Below are 23,585 nucleotides of genomic sequence, written 5' to 3' on the forward strand. Positions count from 1 at the left end.
AGAGAGTGCTGGCTTTAGTGGTAGAACACTTGTCTGGTGTGGGTGAAGCCCTAACTTGGACCAGGAGCTGAGGAGGGGCCAGCTTGTTCCAAGGGGAACAGCCAAAGACAGCTCAAAAGCCTGGGCAGATATTAGCATCAAGACCAAAGCTGGAAGGGAAGCAAAGTGGGTGGGGAAGGGGCGAGCAATGTCCCCATCTTGCCTCCAGCTTCCACACCACCCATGAACTGGGACTCTAATAATGTGTTCAAAGGCTGTGTGGGAGCCATGAAGCCAGCTTCATATCCAGGCTAGAGATGGAAAGGCTCAGCTCCAGAGCTGGGTGCGTCCAAATTGGGACTCAACTCATATAATCATCAGCCCTAGCCCTATTACTTTGAATGCAATTTTTCCCGGCCTGCCCCTGAGCTACTTGTGTGTAAATTTAGGGTTTGGGACTCAACCATCTTCATTTTAACAAGCCCCCTCCCAATATGATTGATAAACTCTCATTAAAAAAACGACTGCTCTCTTCTAGCCCTTTGCTGTTTGAGTAGGAAAACTAGGAGTCGGAGAGGAAAGGGGGCTAGCCTGAGGTCATAAAGCGTATCACCACTGAGAGCCATCCATACAGCGAGAAGTTACAGCCACTAAGTTTGTCCACCCTTCTAGCTTTCTTCTGGGAAGAGAGGCTGTTGATGACCAAGCACTGGAGGTCATTTGTGGCTTGCCTTAAGCAAGCCCCTGATTTCTGCTCTAAGCCCCTAGTTTGTGTATTTGTACAGAGAAGGTGGGGAGGAGAGGATCTCCCACTGTGCCCCACACTGATGCTCAAACCTTAAGGATGGTCCAGTCTGGAGCTGTGTGGCTTGGGTCAAACCCCAGCCTGCCATCTGCTAGCTATGTGACTTAGCCAGCCCCATTACCGAGCCTTCCCGAGCCTCTTTTCCCCATTTGTGCCTATTCCATAAGGCTGCTGTATTGTGAGACAGAGCATGAATTGACAGCTCTCTGTCCTGAGAGTGGGCCTGGGCACCAGAACCATTTAGAGAGGCGTTCTTACAATGGCCGCTTAGCAGTGTGGCCACAGTCTTATGTAGGATCACCATCCCTCAGTCGCTGGATCCTTATCTCCCACACTTGCAGCCCCAAGTCCCTGTACAAAGCAGTCTAGCTACAATTCACAATCTGTTAAGTGTGTCTGCCCTTGTAACTATCAATTGCGTATTCACCGAAACCACAGGTCAGGCACTAGTGCTGTGGAGGTTGCGGCGCAAATTCCTCCTGCATATCAGCCTTTGGATGAATGACAGCCTAATGGTGAATGACTTGCCTCAGGATTCCCTGCAAAGTATATCTGAGCACAGGATTCACCAATCCACATATGCCCTTAAGACACAAGAACACTGTCTACATCAGCAGTTCTCAACCTTTCTAATGCTACGACCCTTTAGTACGACTCCTCGTGTTGTGGTGACCCTCGATCATGAAATTCTTTTCACTGCTACTTCATAACTGCAATTTTGCTATTATGAATTGTAATGTGAATGCCTGTGTTTTCCGATGGTCTTAGGTGACCCGTGTGAAAGAGTCATGTAATTCCCAAAGGGGTGGTGACCCGTTGGTTGAGAACCACTGGTCTAGATGGATGTCTGTGATGGAGGGAAGGCAGACAGAAATGCAATTGCATCCATGCCTCCTCCTCCCCCCTCCCTCCTCCTCCTCCTTCTCCTCTTCCTCCTTTCCCTCCTCTTCTCCCTCCTCCTCCCCCTCCTCTCCTCCTCCATCTCCTCCTCCCCCTCTCCCTCTTCGTCCTCATCCTTCCTCCTCTCCCTCCTCCTCTTCCTCCTCTCCTCCTCCATCTCCTCCTCCTCCTCTCCCTCTTCCTCCTCATCCTTCCTCCTCCTCCTCTCTCTCCTCCTCCTTCCCCTCCTCCCCCTCCTCCTCTTGATGCCTTAGGACTGGTCAGTAGTGTCTCAGCACCATGTTTGCTCTCACCTGCTCTTATGTCACCCACAGGTGACAACCATGATTTCCTGGGTACTCTTGGCCTGTGTCCTTCCGTGTGCTGCTGACCCAATGCTTGGTGCCTTTGCTCGCAGGGACTTCCAGAAAGGTGGTCCTCAACTAGTTTGCAGCCTGCCTGGTCCCCAAGGCCCACCTGGCCCTCCAGGAGCACCAGGATCCTCAGGAATGGTGGGAAGAATGGGTTTTCCTGGGAAAGATGGCCAAGACGGCCAGGACGGAGACCGGGGGGAAAGTGGAGAAGAAGGTAAGAGACCTGTACCTGCCCTCTTGTCGCACCCAGGGTTAACAGCATTTGTCATGGAAGGTGCTTTAGAGCTCCTCAAACTAGCTTTTTATAACCAACTGGGAGAGAGCAGATGAAGACTATCAATCTGCTGAGTTTTTAAATCGCTGAGCGGTGAGTTGAGGCTAGCCTGTGAGCTGTTATTCAAAGCACTTGGTTTGCAGCTGACATCAGCCCAATTAACAGACCCAAATGAGATTACTTGATTCATGAAACCGTGAAGAAAAAGAGCCGAGATTCAGAAATGGCTTGACCCAGTGGTTTAATTCTTTTTGCTGAGGCTCTGCCTCTCCCTGTGTGTTCGTTTCATTCCCCTAAAAGCTGGATGTTCTGAAAGAGCAGCCAATGTGTCAGGTCTCTGTCCTACAACATCACTCATACCCATTTTTTTTTTTTTTTACCTTTTTTCAGGGAGATGTGGGTCCACCATTTGTCAAGGCTATATGCTGGGCCAGCCCTGGATGTTTTTGAATAGGTGGTGGACACTCTTAGTCATTGTATTTGACAGCGCCACAGGGACCCACACAGAGTAGTGAAGGGTTGTTTTCCAAGTAGGGATCCGGCAGCCATGGAACAGACTAGATACTGTCTTCAGGTTCCTTCCACTTAGACCTTCCCTCTACCTGTAACCTTTCACCCCTGCTCTTTATGATATCAGCATCCTCAGACGTACATCTGACATGTAGGGAAATTCTAGCAGTTTTCTGTTGCTAGTGCTAGGGATTAAAACCTGGGACTTTGGGCAGGTTAAGTACACACTCTACCCTTTCAGCCCCATGATAGCTTTTACTTACATAGCATTTTAACCCTGATAAGGCATTTTGAGTAAGTCATTCATCATATTATCAATACCATCCTGGGGGGAAAAAAATGCCCTTATTATTCCAAGTTTCAAGTGAGAAGAGTAAGACTCAGGGTGGCAAGCTTAAGAGGAGCTTGTCATAGCTGTAAGAGTGTAAACTCTAAGGACAACCTGGGATATTAATTTTGACAAGTGACTTAACCTCCCCTAACCGCAGCATCCTCCTATCCACAGCAGTGATATCAACAATGTATCAGATACCTCATCCAAGGTCCTGAAGTCAGTGTTACAATGTTACTCACCCTTAACCTGACTTACTGAACTTAGACTCCAAACCGGTGTGGTCTTTCCTATCACACAAAACCAACTCCTCCAAGTGTACCTGTTCCTAGGGGAAGACCTCTGACAACAATGCAAATGCCTGAACCGGAGGAGGTCCTGGCCACTCTTCTAAGATGGACCTGGGTTCAATTCCCAGCACCCACATGTCAGCTCACAACTGTATGGAACTCCTGTCCACCCACACACAGACATGCAGTCAAATCACCAATGTGCATAAAATAAAAAAATAAATTAAAAAATGTTTTTAGAAAGAGAGAAAGATAAAAAGAAAGGAAGGAAGGAAAGAAAGAGAGAGAAAGAAAGAAAGAAAGGAAGGAAGAAAGGAAGGAAGAAAGGAAGAAAGGCTGAGCAAGCCATGAGGACTAAGCAGTAAGCAGGATCCCTCCATTGCCTCTTCATCAGTTCCTGCCCTGTTTGAGTTCCTATCCTGACTTCCTTCAATGATGAACAGTGATGTGGAATTGTAAGCCAGATAACCCTTTTGTCCCCAAATTACCTTGCTTATGGTGTTGTCAGTGCAATAGAAACCCTAACTAAGATACCAAAGCAACTCTTACAAAAGAAAGCATTGAAGTGGGGGCTTGCTTGCAGTTTTGGAGTCTTAGTCCATTATCATGCCAGGGAGCATGGTGGTGGGTAAATGTGGTGCTGATAGATTAGCTGAGAGCACCACGTCCTGATCAACCAGCAGAGAGAGAGAGAGAGAGAGAGAGAGAGAGAGAGAGAGAGAGAGCTTTTGAAGCCTCAAAGCCCATCCCTAGTGACACACCTCCTCCAATAAGGCCACACCTCCTAACCCTCAGTCTATGGGGGGCCATTCTCATTCAAACCACCACATTCCACTGTGTGGCCCCCATAGGATTGGAGCCATATCATAATACAAAATGCATTCAGTCCAACTGCAACAGTCCCCATAGTCTATCAGCCTTAAAACTGTTTAAAAGTCCCAAGTCTCTTGTGACACTCAAAGCCATCTCTTATAAGCTTGTAACCCCTGTAAAAGATCAAAATTAAAAAGCAGCCCACGTACTTCTAATATACGACACACAGAATATACATGACCATTCCAAAAGGGAGGACAAGGAGGTTAGTGAGGAAATACTGAACCAAAGCAACACTGAAAAACCAACAGGACAAACTTCAAATTCTGCATCTCCATGTCTGGTTGTCAAAGTGCTCTTCAGAACTCGAACTCCTTCCAGCTTTGTTGACTGCAACAATTACGAACAGGGTATGGGTCAGGCAGTCTAAAATGATCATCTGCATGGTGGGAAGGCTGAGAACTCAATGGCTGCTCAGTCCACAAGGCTGGCTACCTCAGCAGTCTCAATCTGGCAGCAGCTACGGCAGCAGCCTTTACCAAAGATCTCATTATATCTGGGGCACAGCCAGAAGGTACTGTCCACTCTAGGGCATCACCTTCCTCATTCAGTTAATCCTTCCCTCATAGGCCTGCCCAGAGGCAAGGCGCACCGCCTGGCTGATTCTTATCCAATCAAACTGACAACCAAGATTAACTATCACATCGTGAAATGCCAACATACCACATAAAAGAAACAAAGTCCTTTGTCAAGGCATAAAATTCCTAAAATGTTTCCCCATCCTCCACTTCAGTGTATGCAACCAACGTTGCCCTTTGTCTGCCAATCTCAGATGTTCATTAGTACCAGCATCTCTCCGAAACAAGGCCTTTCATGGGCATTTGGCATGCCTTTGCATGCAACCCTGCCATCCAGACAATGCATGGCTATGTTAAGATAGAGCACAAGCCCCCCTTCCGTATATGTTTTTGCTTAAACTGTGTTGAGGAGCTGGGCCTGGTGGCTCATTCCAGCATTCAGGAGGTAAGGAAGGGGTGAGGAGGCTATAGCCAGCCTTGGCTTTGCTGGTGTTCATACCAGCCCTGGGCCACGTGAGACTGTTGTTGTTAAAGGATCATAAGTATAAATGTTTCCTGTAAAATCATTGGCACAAAGGTGCTGTTCATAGGGAAGTGTGCATTTTATGACAAATCAAAGTGGTTCCTGAGCAAACATTTAGGGATGCTCTGCAGGATTTGCCAACCAATGTTTAATACTGAGATGGTGTTTGCCTGGCACTGTCCTGTGCACTAAAGAACACAGGAATCAAGAGCATTGGTGTTTCTTTGTCACTTGGAAGTCCCTGGCGCCTGCTGTTGTTTCCCCACAGTGCACATCGCAGCTGTCTTTATGAAGCATGGGAATCCACTTCTTTCTTTTTGTTTTCCTGAGACAGAGTCTCACATAGTCCAGGCTGGCTTTGAACTCACTATGAAGCCAAGATGATCTTGAACCCCTGATCCCCACACCTTTGCCCCCAAACACACACACACACACAGAGAGAGAGAGAGAGAGAGAGAGAGAGAGAGAGAGAGAGAGAGAGAGAGAGAGAGAGAGAGAACTAGGATTGCATTAAGATTACTGGAGTTTGTCACCATGTCTAGTTTTACACTATGATGGGGACTGAAGCCAGGAGTTCACACATGCTAAGCAAGCACGCTACCCACTGAGCTACATCCCCAGCCTAGTGTATTATCCCTCTGCTCTGATTCCCAGTGCTTCTAAAAGCATCAAAGCCCTGGTTTTCCTAAAAAGACCAAGAGGAGAAGTGCCTGGGGGGGGGGGGGGGGGGGGGGGGGGGGCTGTGTTACTAGCACCTTCCACGTGCTCCACAGCCTTCTGGTTCTCTCCACCCAAGGGCTCTGTCAGGTTCTTACACGTTCCTTATAAAACGAGCTATTGTGTGTTCTAGGTCCACCTGGCAGGACAGGCAACCGTGGAAAACAAGGACCAAAGGGCAAAGCTGGGGCCATTGGGAGAGCTGGCCCTCGAGGACCCAAGGGGGTCAGTGGTACCCCCGGCAAGCATGGCACACCGGGCAAGAAGGGACCTAAGGGCAAGAAAGGGGAACCTGGGCTTCCAGGCCCCTGCAGCTGCGGCAGTAGCCGAGCCAAGTCGGCCTTTTCCGTGGCGGTTACCAAGAGCTACCCACGTGAGCGACTGCCCATCAAATTTGACAAGATTCTGATGAACGAGGGTGGCCACTACAACGCATCCAGTGGCAAGTTTGTCTGCAGCGTGCCGGGGATCTATTACTTTACCTATGACATTACGCTAGCCAACAAACACCTGGCCATCGGCCTGGTGCACAATGGCCAGTACCGCATTCGGACTTTTGATGCCAACACCGGCAACCACGACGTGGCCTCGGGGTCCACCATCTTAGCTCTCAAGGAGGGTGATGAAGTCTGGCTGCAGATCTTCTACTCCGAGCAGAATGGACTCTTCTATGACCCTTACTGGACCGACAGCCTGTTCACCGGCTTCCTCATCTATGCTGATCAAGGAGACCCCAATGAAGTATAGAACCGCCGGGGTTACACCTTGAGGCCGGGATTAGGATTCTTCATGGGTGCTGATGGAGGAAGATTCCTAGACTGGGGCTGAAGACGAGCAGTCTTGGGAGTGTTTATTCCCAGGCAGGCCTCCTCTATTGCTGCTTAAAAAAAAAATCATTAAATCCAAGCTTTTGATTCATCTATTTATCTGTCCACTCGCTAATGATCTTAGTATCTGTTGAGTAACCAGCACTGGGCTAAACTCTGTGAGGTACATACACCAGTGGGAAGACAGAGTGCCTATCCTCCTGGGAAATACAGTTCACAAATAAAGAGCAAATTACATAAATGGGCAAAGGCAAGTAGCTGAAATATTTATTTAATATAGAGTTCATCTCTTAAATCTACTTGCATACAGACATACATTTTAAGTAGAAAACATGGATTTTCACTTACATGTGTACCCTGTACCAGTGCATAGATGGAGGAGGGACCTCTACCCCTCCCCCCAACCCCGCTCCTCCCCCAACCCCCACCCCCATCCCCCACCGACCACCCCCATCTCCCACAGCTCTCTGAGACTCCTTCAAACCAGGACAGCTACTCCTCGGCTTCCATTGGGATTATGTTTGAAACACAATGAGTTTTAAGATATTGCTCAGTTAAAGATGCATTCAAAAGTGAGCGTCAGAGCCTAGCCACACTGCACACGGAAGTGCAGTTGTTTTCCCTGATGGGTTGCCTACTGTCAAGGCTGCAAAGGCCAGCGCCCTACATATAGACAGTGAGGGGAAAGATCAAAATGCCAGGCAGTTCCTACTGAATGTGTGTTAATTTTACACCTCCCAAAGTCAAAATTTCGTAGGTCAGAGTATTGTAAATTAGAAACCATGGGTGCAGGGAGGAGCTGTGCATTGAAGCAGGACGCGGAGCAATAGGAGACCCCGAAAAGAATGTTTTTTCAGCAAAATGGACTGACTGCGGGTACACGTGCCCTCTCTACCCAGAGAAAAGCGGGTGCACTTTAGGAACTGACTAGATCCGGAAGAATTGGGAGGTTAAGAAGAAGAGACTCATGAGGGTGGAAGATCACACAGAACCTCACACTTCACGGTCCAGTTCCTTCTGATTAGAAAGCTGCTTTACCTTCTGTCTGTAACTCCAGCCTTCTGATGGCTGAGGCAGGAGGATTGCATTGAGTTCAAAGCCAATCTGGGCTAGGGGTGAAATTGTCTCAAAAAACAAAAAAGTATTAAATTATCAGTATGCAGAGGGTGTGTAACATTGATATGGGAATAATCCTGAACCTTCTCAGAGTGTAAGTGTAGTTCGTCAAGGACCCACGCTTTTTATTATTATTTGTTGGCCTTTATTATTATTTGTAGGCCCACTGCTCCGTTGGTGATGCAGAGCAGGATTTTCCTGCATACCTGATGACAGGAATGAATAGCACTGAGGTAAATCTACCCTGGCCAGGTGTTTTCAGAATGCAGGGCTAAAAAAAACCTCCATGCAAGAGTGCTGAGAACCCACAATCAGTTCTGGAGATTTTCCTGTTAAGAGTCAAACATTGAGGCCGGGCGGTGGTGGCACACACCTTTAATGCCAGCACTTGGGAGGCAGAGGCAGGCGGATTTCTGAGTTAGAGGCCAGCCTGGTCTACAGAGTGAGTTCCAGGACAGCCAGAGCTACACAGAGAAAACCCTGTCTCGGAAAAACCAAAAAAGAAAAGAAAAAAAAAAAAAAAAGTCAAACATTGAAGCAGCGTACGCTCACTGCCCCCTGGTGGATACTCATGGAATGACAGGTAGTGCATGGGCTGGTCTGTAGACCAGGTTGGCCTGGCACTCAAAGAAATCTGCCTGGTGGGATTAAGGCCTGTGCCGCCAATCACCAGTTCAATGCACTCTTTGAAAGGCCACTACCCCCTTCTGAAGAGCCCCACCTCTGATTATGACAGTGCAGAGAGCTTCCAGCCCATACTGACAGACAGACCTTAGCTCTCCCCTGACAAGAGCATGTTGTACTCCGTGTACATAAGGGCTCTCTCTCTGCAGGTTTATGATAAATATTACAGCAGGTCCATCTCAGACACACATTTTAAGAGGACGACCAAAGTCTCAATACTCTATACAGATAATATTTTAATATGGAGTGTTGATAAATCAAAATCAATGCAAAAACAAAGAGCAAAATTCAAAGTTGGAATCTGACAGGGCTGGGATTAGGGTAAGGTAAAGGAGAGACATGTGGGGCGGGGGTGAGTTAGTTCTACAAGTACAGACTCTATCAAAGTTGCATTGGAGGTTTGACAACCCCCACCCAGTCCCACTCTTCATCCCCACAATAGGAAGAAACCGTTCTGCGTTGCATGTAATCCTTACTTGTGCCACTAGAGGGAGCACACCCACCACATAAATCTCCAATAAGCCACAGGGGGCTGGAAAATCCAGCAGGTCTCTGCAGCAGGCAGTTTCTTAGACTCAGAGCCCAAGACAAAAGGGAGAGTGGCTAGGGCCCTAGGGTGGCCGTGATCTCGAGCTGGAAAAGAAGGAGAAAAAAGAAAAAGAAAGAAAAGGAATAAAACCAGTCCCACATTTCCTTCTGGACATCTGCACTCAGGGCAGAGCTTTGGTCACCCTGTTTGTGTCCAAGATAGCCTGAGACAGGGCAGGAGCACCAGCTCTTGCAAAGCAAGAAAGGGGTCCAATCCTGAGTGTCTTGGGGTCCCTTGTGTAGTATGGGTGATTAACGCTTGTGATTTCAGCAAAATGAAGTGTTGGGCCAGATGATCTCAGAATCAACTTGGGCATCAAATGCTGATCTCTTGTCTTCAAGGCCAAATCAGGAAAGGAGATTTCTAACGTGCGCGCGCGTGCACGCGCGCGCACACACACACACACACACACACACACACTCACACAGAGTAAGTATCATTGCTGTGGGAATCAGCCAGCATGTTGAATCTCCATACTCAGGCCTCTGCTTCCACTGAAGGGGTGTGTGTGTGTGTGTGTGTGTGTGTGTGTGTGTGTGTGTGCATTCATACATGCACTGAGGCTAGAGAAAGATGGAAAACGTCCTGATATATCACGTCTCATCTTATTCCCTTGAGGCAGAGTCTGTCACTGAACTTGCATCGCTGCTGATAGCTAATAACCCCCAGCAATTCTGTCTCTGTCCCCCTTGGTACTGGGGTGACAGACTCGTGCTCAAGCATGCCGGGCTTGTATGTGGGTTTGGGGAATCTGTATTTAGGGCCTCTTCTGGCCCTCGCCTGCTTTTCTGGCCAGTGTTCTTACACACTGAACCCTCTTCTCTCCCCTCAGTGAGGACTTCTGCTACAACAAATCACTGTCAAATTCCCTGAGCTACAATAGAGATGGCAGCAACACTTACGGAACACTCGCAGTATGCTGCCTTTGATGTGTGTGGCCTCCTCCACAGTTCACACTATTGTGAGCAGCTTCCAAGACTACCAACCTCACTTCATAGACACAGTAAAGCTGTAGAGACCATAAACAGGGGGGCCCTCCGAGCTCTGTCTACCCCATGCTTCCCTACAGGAGTAGCCTGATAAACCAGGAGAACTGTCTAGACTTTGATGCGTTTCTGAGTAGGAGAGAGTTGGGTCCAACTACCTCCAGTCCCTAAAGTGTGATCTGGTCTGGTCCAAGGACAGCTTCTTTTTGATTCAGCAGATGTCCCAGGCACTCCCTGAGGGGTATCTGGAATACATTGGTGTCCTCAGGTCAGACCTCTGAAGCCATCTTGGTATCACAACATACCCAGACTTACACAGCAGTACATTGCCATTCCATCGTCTAAGGGTCACAGGCCCAGCTCCTTGCCCATGGGTTAGCATGGCTCCCTCATTCTTCAAGAGCTACACCCTTTCCCTACTGTAGAAACAGAAGCCTAAAAAGAACTTTCCAGAAAAGGCCACAGATAGCTCGGGGAAAATGCCACACTCTCCCCCCCACCCCACATTTAAGACATTCTTCATCTACTTTATAATTTTTTTTCCCCACGTTAGCACTAATTTAAAGACAAGAGCCAATTGATGCCTTCATAACCATGGCAGGCTTCTTGTGTCTGCCTCACATAGAATCTTCCAGCGGAGGCTGGCAACCCTCCAACATGGTTTCCTAGTGTGAGCCATTCAGTACACAAGCAGAACCACGCACACGGAGGTCTCAGAGGTCAAAGGTTATCCAAGGTACTCACCCAGTTAGTGGGCCATCTTCCCAGCTGACCCACCATCCCTCGGCTAAGCTGTGTGCACAAATGGCTTTCATGACTTCTGTAGAGTAGCCCCTAAACGGCTGCTAGACTTGGCCAAGTTTGCATATGCAACAAATACTTATTGAACTGCAACTCTGTGGCTAGCTTCACCTTAGGCACTGGGAACCCTGTGGTGAGCTGAGGACCAGATACAGGCGACAGATATCGTGTAAATATTCACACAGATACAAGCCAACTGTCTGCAAGAATGGCAAGATGAGGATTTGTCCGACAAGGTGCGGGGAACACCTTTACGGGTAGTCACAGCAGAGCTGGGGAAAAGTGGGAGTTAGGCAGGGGATCGAGGAAGAGAAGGCATTTGTTGGGGAGTAGGGGCGTTTACATGCAAAAGCCCTGGGGAGACAAAACATGGGTGACAGAAGAAACCAAAGATGCTGTCATCAGAGTGGAGCAAGGTGAGACAGAGAGGCTGCTGAACCCAGTCTTAAAAGGCTGGGATGGCAAACGGAAGGCACCCTCTGATTCCATAGTCTGAAGGGTTACAGGCCCAGCTCCTTGCCCGTGGGTCTGAGGGCAGGAGACCACGTTAGTATGGCTTCCTCATGCTTCAAGAAGTACACTCCTGGGCTGGAGAGATGGCTAAGTGGTTAAGAGCACTGACTGCACTTCAGAAGGTCCTGAGTTCAATTCCCAGCAACTACATGGTGGCCTCACAACCATCTGTGATAGGATCCAATGCTCTCTTCTGGTGTGTCTGAAGACAGCTACAGTGTACTCATATAAATAAAAAATAAATAAAAATCTTAGTAAAAAAAAAGTACACTCCTTCCCTGCCTGGAAGGCAGGCACCTTGACCCTGAAAGTAGCAGAAAACCATGGAATGATCTTCAGTGTGCAGGTAGTGTATGTCACCCACCTGTATGTGGGTTTGGCGGTCACTCCTGTGGTTGTAAGAACAGTTCAACCTAACCTGAGGTAAGGTTTTTTTTTTTTTTAATCTATTTATTATATGTATATACTGTAGCTGTCTTCAGACGCACCAGAAGATGGTGTCAGATCTCATTACGGGTGGTTGTGAGCCACCATGTGGTTGCTGGGATTTGAACTCGTGACCTTCCGAAGAGCAATCAGTGCTCTTCCCCGCTGAGCCATTTCACCAGCCCGAGGTAAGGCTTTCTACGGAGTGCTCAGCCTTAAGAAAGCCATAACAATCAAACTTGTACTTTACACATGAGCTTTTACAGATTAGAGCACTTGACCTTGAGAATGATGTATAAGGTGGGCGTATTCCTATGATGCACTTTCACAGGTGAGGACAGAGAGGGTCAGGGAATTGGTAGAAGTCACCCAGTAGAGAAGCTGCAGAATGGCCAGGCCAGGCCAGTCCAAGTCAGTCTAACCCCACAGCCAGGTGACTAATGAACGCAGCACCCTGTTGGGAAGCCGTAGGAACCTCAGCCTCCTCCTCATTCAAAAGCAGGTCAGGATTGGGTAGTGGCATGTGACAATCCCTCCTACTTCAAGACTCTGAAGCGGTCTCCACAATGCAACTTTGGCCGTGGGAATTTCTGGTAACCCCGAGGAAAGTTGAGGAACACCCCAACTTTCTACCCACCCCACCCCAGGGTACAGTGCAAGCATAGGAGGGCTATGACGGCAGAGCCGCCCCTGAAGTGGGACTAAGTGACTCCAAGTTTATGTCCAGCTCAGATCGAGAATGATTCTGTGGTTCACCAGTTCGGCTCCCACAAAACCCTTCTCCAACACAAATGGGTTTCTAGGACTGACAGGAGGACAAGGGGATCTCAGTGGCACCCTGTTAACTCAAATGACAGGACAGGTGGAGGCAAGGTCTCTCTGAGCCCAAGCCCATGCCCTCCTTCTATCCCAGAGCCAGGCACAGACATTGCCATACATGGCTGCTGCTGGCTGTTTTTCGAGAAGGCAACAGGCTGCAGAAGGAGGAGGCCTGTAGGGGTGGCTCTGATATTAAGGTCCTGAGTGGGGCTGGTTGGGGGGGGGGGGGGGGAGGCATTCTGATACTTGAGCTTAGGCGGGGTAGCAAAAACTACAGCAACACAGACCATCTTTTGGAGGGAGGCTATGCCTAAGAGTTGCAGGGTAAAAAGGTAGGAAATCATTATCGATGCACCCATTATAGTTCCATGGCTGCTGTGACAGCTTCTTCTATTTAACATTATTTATTTACTTTGGGGGAAGCTGTCACATACATATGCCACTACATACATGTGGAAGTCAAAGATTCAGTTCTCTCCAACCATATGGGTCTCCTGGGATCAAACTTGGATCCTAAGGATCATACCAGAAACCCTCACGGCCAACGTTGAAAGCAGTCACTTCCACCGACTGAGCCATTTCTTGCCCAAGGCTCTGTAGCTTCTGGAAGTTTCTGCTGCTGGGGACATTGTTCCCCACCCTCTCCCCATTGGTGGTCTGCCACTTGGTGCTGCAATGTACCTACCCCCTCAAGGCCGCAGTATCAGCAGTCCCCAGCTATGCAAAGGCCCTTCTTGCCATTTCCTTGATTCCTTTCGCCTTCTTTGGGTCCTACACCAAGGCTCATGCAACCTTCTCTGTCCTCCCCAGCCCTCTTTCCAGCTTTGTTTGCCTCACTCCTAAGCCCATCTAACTTTTTTGTTTCATTCATAGCCTGTTTTGCTTGTTGCACGCGCATGCACGCGTGCGTGCGCGCGCGCGCACACACACACACACACACACACACACACACACATAGAGGCTAGAGGAAATAGTCAGATGCGCCCTTCATCACTCTCTACCTTGTTGGTCCTAGTTCTGCCAGCCTCAGGGCACAGCTGCTTGGGAGGAGAAACTCCGACCTCAGGATAGGGTTGGGGTTGAGGTTGACTGAGCTTATCACGCACCACCTCCATGCTGGTCTTCAGGGAAGCGCCTAGACACCACACTGGGGATAGGGAAGTAGAGTCTGAGATGTGAGCTGGTATTCCCTGGCTTTCAGGGGACCCCAGTCACTGCTGGAGAACCACACAGAGAAGTTGGAATGAAGTATGGGGGTGGGGGGTGTTCACAGGCCCTGGACAAGCCAGGACTGCGTGTTCCCAAACTTACGGACATCTAGCTTCTCAAGGAGTAAGGGATAGAGTTTGGGGAGCCTCGGGCTGGGACGGGATCCAGCCTGCAGCCGGGGAGTAAAGGGGAGCTCGGCTTAGTGGTGATTGTCCTTAGCTTGGCTGCGGTTGTAGCTGGAAGCTCAGAGAGGCCTTCTGAGGCAGGCTTGGGTTGCAGCTCGGTAATCAAATGCCTTCTCCGTGACACCCCACAGCAGATTTTTGATGAAAGAAACAGTCCATGGTTCTAAACTGTTTATTAACTATACATGGTGGCAATGGATGCATATGGTACCATACCAACTTCTCAGGGTGGACCAAAGATTAAATACCTTTTGCAGGGAGAAATGTGTGGAAAGAGAACCTTATTAGCTAAACCCTCAGGTTCTCCAGGTACCTCATTAGCATGGAGAGCTCTGTTCTGGGGCTATGTGACCTGACTTGTGGTCACGTTTCCTTATGAGGGGGAGTATGGCACGTGTTCCAGGCCAGGAATTTGGCAGGGAGCAAGGAGTAGCCTAAATCTCAGGTATATAGTGTGGATGCTCTAGCATGGTCGCAGAGTAACTCTTACCCACTGAACCACCCCTATGGCTTCCTGTTTAATTATTTTACCTTAATTTTTATTTATTATTCATGTGCGTATACATGTACACACATGAATATTCTGTTGCAGTGCATGCTACAGAGAACATATGGAGGTCAGAGGATGACTTTGAGGAGTAAGCTCTCTCCTTCCGCCGTTGCTTGAGTTTGAGGAATCCCCAGGCTTGATCAGCAAGCGCGTTTACCCACTGAGCCGTGTTTATGTATAAGGGCCTTTTATGGCTGGGCTTGGTTTCTCCAGAGTCTGTATGGGAGCCGCAGCCCTTAGATGAGCAGCACATACAGGCGTGCTTGTTGATGTGGCCCCCTGAGACAGACGAGCCAGTAGAACTTATGATGAAAGTGAAAGAGAGCTTTAGGTGTAAAAGCAGATCACACCTCGAATCCTCCTTCCTAGAAGGAGGCTGAGGCAAGAGGATTGCTGTGAGTTAAAGACCAGCCTGGGCTGCAACAGTGAGATCCTATCTCAAAATTAATTAACTTAGGAGTCTTTTTGATTTTTTTATTTTTTGATTTTTCAAGACAGGGTTTCTTTGTATAGCTCTGCCTGTCCTGGAACTCACTCTATAGACCAGGCTGGCCTCGAACTCAGAAATCTTCCTGCCTCTGCCTCACAAGAGCTGGGATAGGAGTCATCAGTTTTAAAGCAGGATCCACACATATCCAGTGTAGGATATGAGCAAACTTACCCAAATGTTTAGTTTTACAGATGTACAGTTGGTAAAAAGGGAGCAGAAGAGCTACCGGCGACAGAACACATGCACATAGACACATACATTCACACATACACACACACACATACACATTCATACACATGTGCTCACACACACACTCACACACATAAACACACACACACACTCCAGTTAAATCCTCCCAAATACTTTCTTTACTCATAGTTAGCAGACAAGAAAAGTATCTATTTTAGTTTTTCTTGTCATCATTACAATTTCCAGTAATAATAACAGTTCTAGAAAATAGGTAATAAAAATGTCACCCCAGTCATGAACTTCCTCTCCCATTTTCTGGCTCCTAGCTAGAGAAATCAGCAAGAGGCATTCTCTCTCTTTTTCTCTCTCTCTCTCTTTTTCTCCCAACCCAGTGTGTGTGTGTGTGTGTGTATGTGTGTGTGTGGTTTGTCCTTTGATATTATTCTTCCTATAAACCAGCTTGTGTCAGCTCCTGAAAGTCTGTTGTTAAATTTTCAGGAATTTCAACAGCTGGCTGTTAAACACAGCCATTATTGAAAAATCACCATTGCCTTTGTTCTGCATTTGTTGGTTTGTTGAGTCCTAGGGATGAACTCAGAGGCTAACAGGGTAGAGAAGGTGCTCCTCCACTGAGCCACACCCCTGCTCTGTCTTTTCAACCTTGATTCTGTAGTATTTATCGCCAGAAAAGGCCAGGCTTTTTTATTATCCAGAATAATAAAAATAGGGGTGGCAGATGGTTCGGTGGGGAGGACCAGAATTTGGATCTGCTGTAGTCACACAAAAGCCAGGCAGACATGGCAACTATCTGCAATCCCAGCATTCTGAGGCAGAAACAGGGATCCCTGAGGAAGCTGGCTCTATGTTATGCAGACTCTGTGAGCTTTAGGGGCAGAGTCTCAGTTTCAATAAGATAAAGTGACTGTGATCAAGAAAAACACCCCAATAGAAACCTGTGGCTCCACACGCGCACACACACACACACACACACTATACATATATAACTATGCATACATACATATACATATATACATGCATATATACACCTCTGCAGAACTATTAGGAGGGCAATTTATAGGACTGCAGAGATGGCCCATGATCTTCCAGAAGACCTAAGTTTGATTCCCGGTGTTCACATTTGGCAGTTCATATCACCTCTAACAGCAGCTCCAAAGGAACCAATGCCTTCGTCCAACTTTGGGGACACCCACACACATAAATAAAAATAAGACTTTAAAAAATACAGCTTCTTAAAATGATTTAGGTCCCTAAACTCTGGTCTCCCCACCTCATCCTCTCACTGTGTGTAGATATCAGCGTTGAGTGTGTGCACATCTTCCCTAGCCCAGTGCCATCACACTGGCCATTTAAAATCAGCTTCTGGCAGTTGTACTTACATCTGCATGTAAATATTTATAGAGTGGAAATGTACCCCTTCCCCTCACAAATGGGTTACTATGTACCATTCCATCACTGCCTAACCACAAATCCCTCCCAGTTCCTCATACCCTGATACCCTCAAAGGGTTTGTCAAATACAGGTTCCAAACTAGACATCCATAAGCAAAAAAGTTCTTAGCTTAACTTCAAGCCTTGTTAAAAAAATGACCTCAGACTGGATTGCAGATGTAAATATAAACTACTAAGCTACAAAACAGTGTAATTGCTGTAAGACCTAGCTAACCAGTGAGCTCTTACACTTGACACCAAAGCACAGACAACAGAGAATTGATAAATTGTACTTCACCAAAAATTGTAAAAAAAAAAATTTACTTTGTGAACGACTCTTAAAAGGAGAAGAGGTGCCAGGGTGTGATTCAGTAGTTAGATAGCAGCTTAGCATGTGCCAAGCCCTGAGTTCAGTGTCCAATATCACACACACACACACACACAGACATACACACACACAGACACACACAGAGACATACACAGACACACACACGCACACACACACATATGCACACACATGCACACAAACTTATACACTGGGAAATCTCATCCTGCATAGGACTCCTTCAAAGTGCAATAAAATATTTTCAAACTGTAAATATGGCACCAAGGACTACTGTCTTGAATGTTTAAACTTGGAAACAACAGTAGTGAGAAAACAAGCAGTCCAATGAGACTAGGAACAGAAGAAATGAAGAAACATGTCTCTGAATGTCTTAGTCACTCCTCTATTGCTGTACAGAGACACCAGGATCAAGGCAACTCTTATAAAAGAGAGTATTTAGCTGGGGGCTTGCTTATAGTTTTAAAAGGTTAGCTTATCATTATCACAGTGGGAAGCAGAGAGGCATGGCTAGAAGCAGTAGCTGAGAGCTCACTTCAGGCAACAAAGAGAGAGAGACAGAGACAGAGACAGAGACAGAGACAGAGAGACTGGGCCTGACAGGTAGGGCTTTTGAAATCTCAAAGCCCATCCCAAGTGACGCACCTCTGTTGGAGATTGGTTCTTGCTTGGATTCAATCAAGAATCTGCATGTCCAAATGCTAAAGGTCCTTGTCCCCAACTGGTTTTTGATCCATCTATAAAGATGCCAGTGGCCAAGGGCTAGGCAAAGGGAGACAGGGCAGGACCCTTAGAGTTGTGCGGGCTAGGATGTAGGGGATAAAGCCAACCAGCCATGTGAGATTTTGGGGAAATGGCCAGTGGCCTAGGGTAGCAGGTGAAGGGTTAGAAGTGCCCAATCATTGAGCTAGACAGCTTATTTGTTTATTTATTTATTTATTTATTTATTTATTTTTAAATAGTGATGGTTTTGTTTTTCCTTTTTAACAGTACTAGAGTTCATGGTAAGCAAGCAGTCTACCACTGAATTGTACTTACAGCCCAAATTATCTGAATTTTTTTAGATTTATTTTATAGATATGAGTACACTGTATCAATATAGATGGTTGTGAGCCATCATGTGGCTGCTGGGATTTGAACTCAGGACCTTCAGAAGAACAGTCAGTACTCTTAACTGTTGAGCCATCTCTCCAGCCCCCTAGACAGCATATTTAAAAACAAGTTAATGTGTATGTATGTGTATGTCTTTTATTCACGGATCCAAAGATTCCCTGGGCGGGTGGCTGGAAGTGAGACCCGCTGGGAACATAAAGCAGAGTAGCAAAAAACTCATGCTACACACCTCCTCCATAAGGGTCACACCTCCTAATCCTTCTCAAATAGTTCATCAAATGGGAACTAAGCATGAAAACATATAAGCTTACAGGGGCCAATCTCATTCAAACCAAGACACTGAAGAACATACATAGAAAGAGAAATACTACAAATACACACATAAAAGATGTTCAGGATCGCCGGGCAGTGGTGGCACATGCCTTTAATTCCAGCACTTGGGAGGCAGAGGCAGGCGGATTTCTGAGTTCAAGGCCAGCCTGGTCTACAGAGTGAGTTCCAGAACAGCCAGGGCTACACAGAGAAACCCTGTCTTGAAAAACCAAAAAGATGTTCAGGATCCTACACATAAGAAATTATGTGAAATTAATATGAAGAAATTAAGGGAGAAAATTAGAGGAACAACATTACATACCCATCAAAATATCTATATTTAAAAAAGGATGTTGGAGATAGGTCTCGGCAGCTGAGAGCACTTGCTGTTCTTGCAGGGGACCTGAATTCAGGTCCCACCACTCCAGTTCCAGGGTTTCTGGCACCCATGTCCTGCCTCCGTGAGCACCAGAAACACAAGGATGCAGAAACATTAATGTGGGCAAGACATGCGCACACATACATTTTTAATGGTAAAAGAGCTGATGAGATAGCTCGGTGTGTTAAAGATGCCTACCACCAAGCCTAACGGCTTGAGTTTGATCCAGGAGCCTACATACACTGTGGTGGAAGAAGAGCAAACTCCTGCAAGCCATCCCCTGACTTGGGCTGGTAAGGGTACAGAAAAACTGCATCATGCATGTACTGCTGGAGAAGGTGCCCACATGCCACATGCTCTCATAAACAGTTTGCTTGCTGGAAATGGGAATAATAACCACTGATCAACCAACAGTCACGCACCTGAGCTTTGATTGTAGGGAAAAGGGAGTGTGTTCACACCAGTGACTGTCAGTGATAGCTTTCTTCTGGAGGTTGGTTGCTCCAAACTGGAAACAGCCCGTACATCCTCCAGTAGATGAGTGATACGTCCTCCAGTAGATGAGGGAACAGTTCAGCGAGCCTGCCCATCCATACTGTGAAGCGCTACTCAGCAGAAAAAAGGAACAGACAATTGATCCATGGAACGGCCAGATAAAGAACTATAAAAACACATCCATGCAGCTGGAGACATGGCTCAGCAGTTAAAGGCACTGACTATTCTTCCAGAGGACCTTGGTTCAACTCCCAGCACCCGCCTAGCAGCTCGTAACTGTCTAAGATCTGACACCCTGACACAGACATAAATGCAGGTCAAACACCAATAAAATAAAAATAAACAAATTATTTTAAAAACAATTACATCTGTCACTGAGGCCAGTGGGTAAAGGAGGTTGCTGGCAAGCCTGATGACTTGAGTTCAATCCCCCAAACCCACTGTTGTCCTCTGACCTTCAAAAGTGGATTGTGTCTCATGAGCATGTATGTGTGCACACCCAAATAAATAAATAAATAAGCAAATATTTTTTCATTATTTATTCTTTTTACCCAAAGACCACCTAAAAGAAGAAACTATTAAATACATAAATAGTTATTGAAGTAAGTACTTATTGCCTGTATGTACCTGGCCCTATTCTGGGCACAGGAGATAAAACTGAATAACTGAGATAAGGGAAATGAGCAGTAAACCAGGTAAGAGTTTAAAACGGAATGCTAGGTGCCTATGGGGCTATTTTGGGAGGAAGCTAGAGGGAGCTGATTGTTGGATTACAACTTTAGGGGGCTGGTCAGAGGATATGCTACTGCAGAGATAGAATTTTAATGATAGGTTGGGAACATCTGAGGAAGTGTGCAAGTAAGGCTGCTGGTGGTGACAGTATTGCAGACGGGGGGGGGGGGGCATCAAATGCCAGCTTCTGTCACAGTGGTATGTCTGAGCTGAAGGGAAAGCAACTGTGGCCAGTGGAGCCCATTGGAGAGGTCTCAGTAAGCAGATCACCTAGGGAGAGTGGAATGTCCATTGAACACTCGCCTTGGGAACTGTTTGATCGACGATTTTAAATAAATAACTCACCCTAAACAGAAAATAAACAATAGCTCCAGATGGCCCTGTAGAGATGCCAGTCAGAGGGACCGGAGTATGGCCTTGCACTGAAATAGGTCTCATAAGGACTAAACAAAAAAACAAGTGGGTAGGAAATAGCTCAATGGACAGGCACACCCCTGAACCTGGTCTCAACAAGTTATAGATAAGGAGTAATCTGCAGGCCAGGCTGGCCATGTCTCCCTCTCCTTTATGAGCTGTGCTCTGACAAGTTGACATAGAAATCTTAGCAGCTTGGGGGCCTGGGAAGTGGGACATCCTGAGCCTGCAGCTCTGCCCTCCTCCTCAGCTCCTCACCTCACCCCAGGGTCAGACACTCTGCCAGATGCTTTTCAAGCAACATCTCACTTTGCAGTTACTTTGTTTTTGTGGCAAGGGTCTCTCGCAGCCCAGGTTGACCTCAAACTCAAGGGATAGTAAGACAACCCTGAACTTCTCATCCTCTGGTTCCTTCCTCCTAAGTGCCGGGATTACAGGCCTACATCACCATATCGGGTTTTATGTGCGTGCTAGGGACCAAACGGGTGTTGTGCATGCTAGGCACTCTCTACCCACTGAGTCACATCATCAGCCTTTAGACAATATCTCATTTAAACAAATAGCATCTGCACAACAGTCGTAGGATCTAAGTCTTAGCTATGTGGTTATAATAAGCCAATTCTCCATATGAGACACCTTCAATTTTAGAATTTTCCCCCATTACCTCTTCAAGTAATTTTCACTCACATTCTCATGAACAGAAATGTCAAAAATGAATAATAGAGTTGAGGAAATTCAGAGTGATCACATCCACTCCACAGATAACGAAATTCAGCCAACAATGAGAGCTGGCTCCGCAGTGTACTTCTTTTGTGGAGGACCTGAGTTTGGGTCCAAGTACCCACATCAGAGAGCTAACAAATGTCTATAAACTCCAGCTCCAGAGGATCTCACACTCTTTTCTGCCCTCCAGGAATTTACACGCTTACATAGCCCTCACATACAGACACACACACACACACACACACACATCATTTAAAATAAAAATTTAATAAAGAAGAAGCAACGGGAGAAGGACTTGAACTCATAACCCTTTTATCCGGAAGTTTCCTCCATTTAGTAGTTTGCACTCATCCAGAGCTCAGTGCAGAAATGCAATGACCATCCTCTCCATCATGGAGGGTGTGTCAATCCTTTATCAGTGGGACCTGGGCCTGGCAGGTAGAAGCCTCACTCTGTTGACTCCTTGCTCCATAGTTCTATTTTTGATGCTGAATCTCTCTCACTCTTTAGAACCAATTTTGACATTCTACGTGCTCACATCTCTTGTAGCACAAAGAAGACAAAATGCTTTCCTCAGCCAAATCTTTGAAAGTAGGCCGTAGCCCTACATGTCTGGAACATGATGATAAAGCCCCTCTACTTGGTTGTGTGTTTCCAATTAGTTGGCCACAGCTTGGGACTTGGCAGCTATGGGTCACAGATGAGAAAGCACTCCGGGTATCTGCATGAATGTGTGACTGAAGCCAACCAAGTCAGGGAAGATTTGCAAAATGAGATACACGATACACGTTTCTGAGAAAAACCCCACCGCGTTATCAGGCTGCAGTATTCCAAAGAGACATCTTTATGTACTGAAATCCAAGAACATGCTACTGGTAAACTCTTGATTTGAAAATCAACAGTGACCTTTTTTGGTGGTAGTGGTGGTAGTGCTGGTGGTGAAGTCAAAATCATTTTTTTTTTTAATTATCTCCACCTAAAGTATATAGACAGTTCTTGAGTATTTTTCTCATCTTGGAAATGTATTGCTTTATCTCAAAGCCGTCATTCCGTCCTAGAGGATGGAATGTAACTGCAGGCGCTGGGCCAAAGTGTAGTACTCAAGTTAATTTGGTCAGGACATTTGAGGGATTAAACGTACTCTGACCAGACTTAGATTGGATGCTTGTGGTTATAACAGCTCGTGTTTCCTGAGTCTTTACAATGTGCCAGGCCCTGCAGTAAGTGTTGGGTATGTTCTACCTACCTTAATGACCTTATCCTCTGCTGCTGTGTTCTAGTCCAACATTAGTAAACATTCCTTGATGCAAGTGGTTTTAATAACGTCCTTGCTCCTCTCTCCTCGACATTTTTTTTCTCAGAAAAGAAAAAAATTAGTCTGGCTAACCCTAACCCTCTTTTTCTCTAGATCACCCATTCCCAACAGTATGGAAAGAGAACACATGATTGTTTTGAAGAGTCCCTCTTTATACTCATAACAGCCAAGCACTGTGGTACACACTCAGGAGACTGAAGAAGGACCTACATTCCAAACCCACCCTTACAAAAGAAGTTGAAGAATATCGGGAAGCTAGAGAGATGGCTCAGTGGCTCGGTAATTAAGAGCACTGGCTACTCTTCTGGAGGACCTGGGTTTGACTCCCAGCATCCAGGTGGGGACTCCCAGTCCTCCATAACACCACATTCTGGGTGTCCAAGGCCCTGTTCTGACCTCCACAGGCACCAGGAACACATGCAGACGAAACACGCAGACACATAATAACATAAAGTAAAATAAATTAAAAAGAACAATGTTGGCTACAGAGTGATTTCAGGGAAAGCCTGGGCTACAGAGTAAGTTCTGAGAGAGGCTGGGATTCGCAGCAAGAGTCCGTCTCCTCTCCCACCACAGTGCTGGGAAGAGAGCTTGGTTGAGAAAGTCCTCATCCATGAAAGGAGGAGGAGCTGGAAGTGCAAGCACTTGACTGTAGCCCTAACACCAAGGAGCAGAGACAGAAAGATCCTGGAGTTTGCTTTTCAGTCAGTCTAGATGAACTGGTGAGCCCCAAGTTCAGTGAGAGACCCACCATGTGGGGAGCAGAGAAAGCTCTAAGTGAATGAAGTCTCAGCTGAATGGGCATTGCACCACATAAGCAGGCCCTTATGTTAAAGGCCCCAGAGCTTCAGACC

The 23,585-nt window shown here is 46.8% G+C and overlaps 1 protein-coding gene across 5 annotated transcripts in view; it reads left to right on the forward strand.

The window, feature by feature from the left end:
- Positions 1 to 7,145, forward strand: part of C1qtnf2 (C1q and TNF related 2) — an 18,130-nt gene extending 10,985 nt beyond the window's left edge. For 3 of the 5 annotated variants that reach the window (XM_031353912.1, XM_031353914.1, XM_031353915.1), the window contains 2 exons: positions 2,082 to 2,251; positions 6,207 to 7,145. In XM_031353912.1, the coding sequence (XP_031209772.1) occupies positions 2,082 to 2,251; positions 6,207 to 6,820 (784 nt within the window). In that variant the 3' untranslated portion in view covers positions 6,821 to 7,145. Of the gene's footprint in view, positions 1 to 1,998; positions 2,252 to 6,206 lie in introns of all 5 variants that reach the window. The other 2 variants (XM_031353911.1, XM_031353910.1) reach the window with 1 other exon arrangement.
- Positions 7,146 to 23,585: the final 16,440 nt, after the last annotated feature.

The sequence above is a fragment of the Mastomys coucha genome, unplaced genomic scaffold (genome assembly GCF_008632895.1).
Source record: "Mastomys coucha isolate ucsf_1 unplaced genomic scaffold, UCSF_Mcou_1 pScaffold5, whole genome shotgun sequence".
Classification (NCBI taxonomy): domain Eukaryota; kingdom Metazoa; phylum Chordata; class Mammalia; order Rodentia; family Muridae; genus Mastomys; species Mastomys coucha.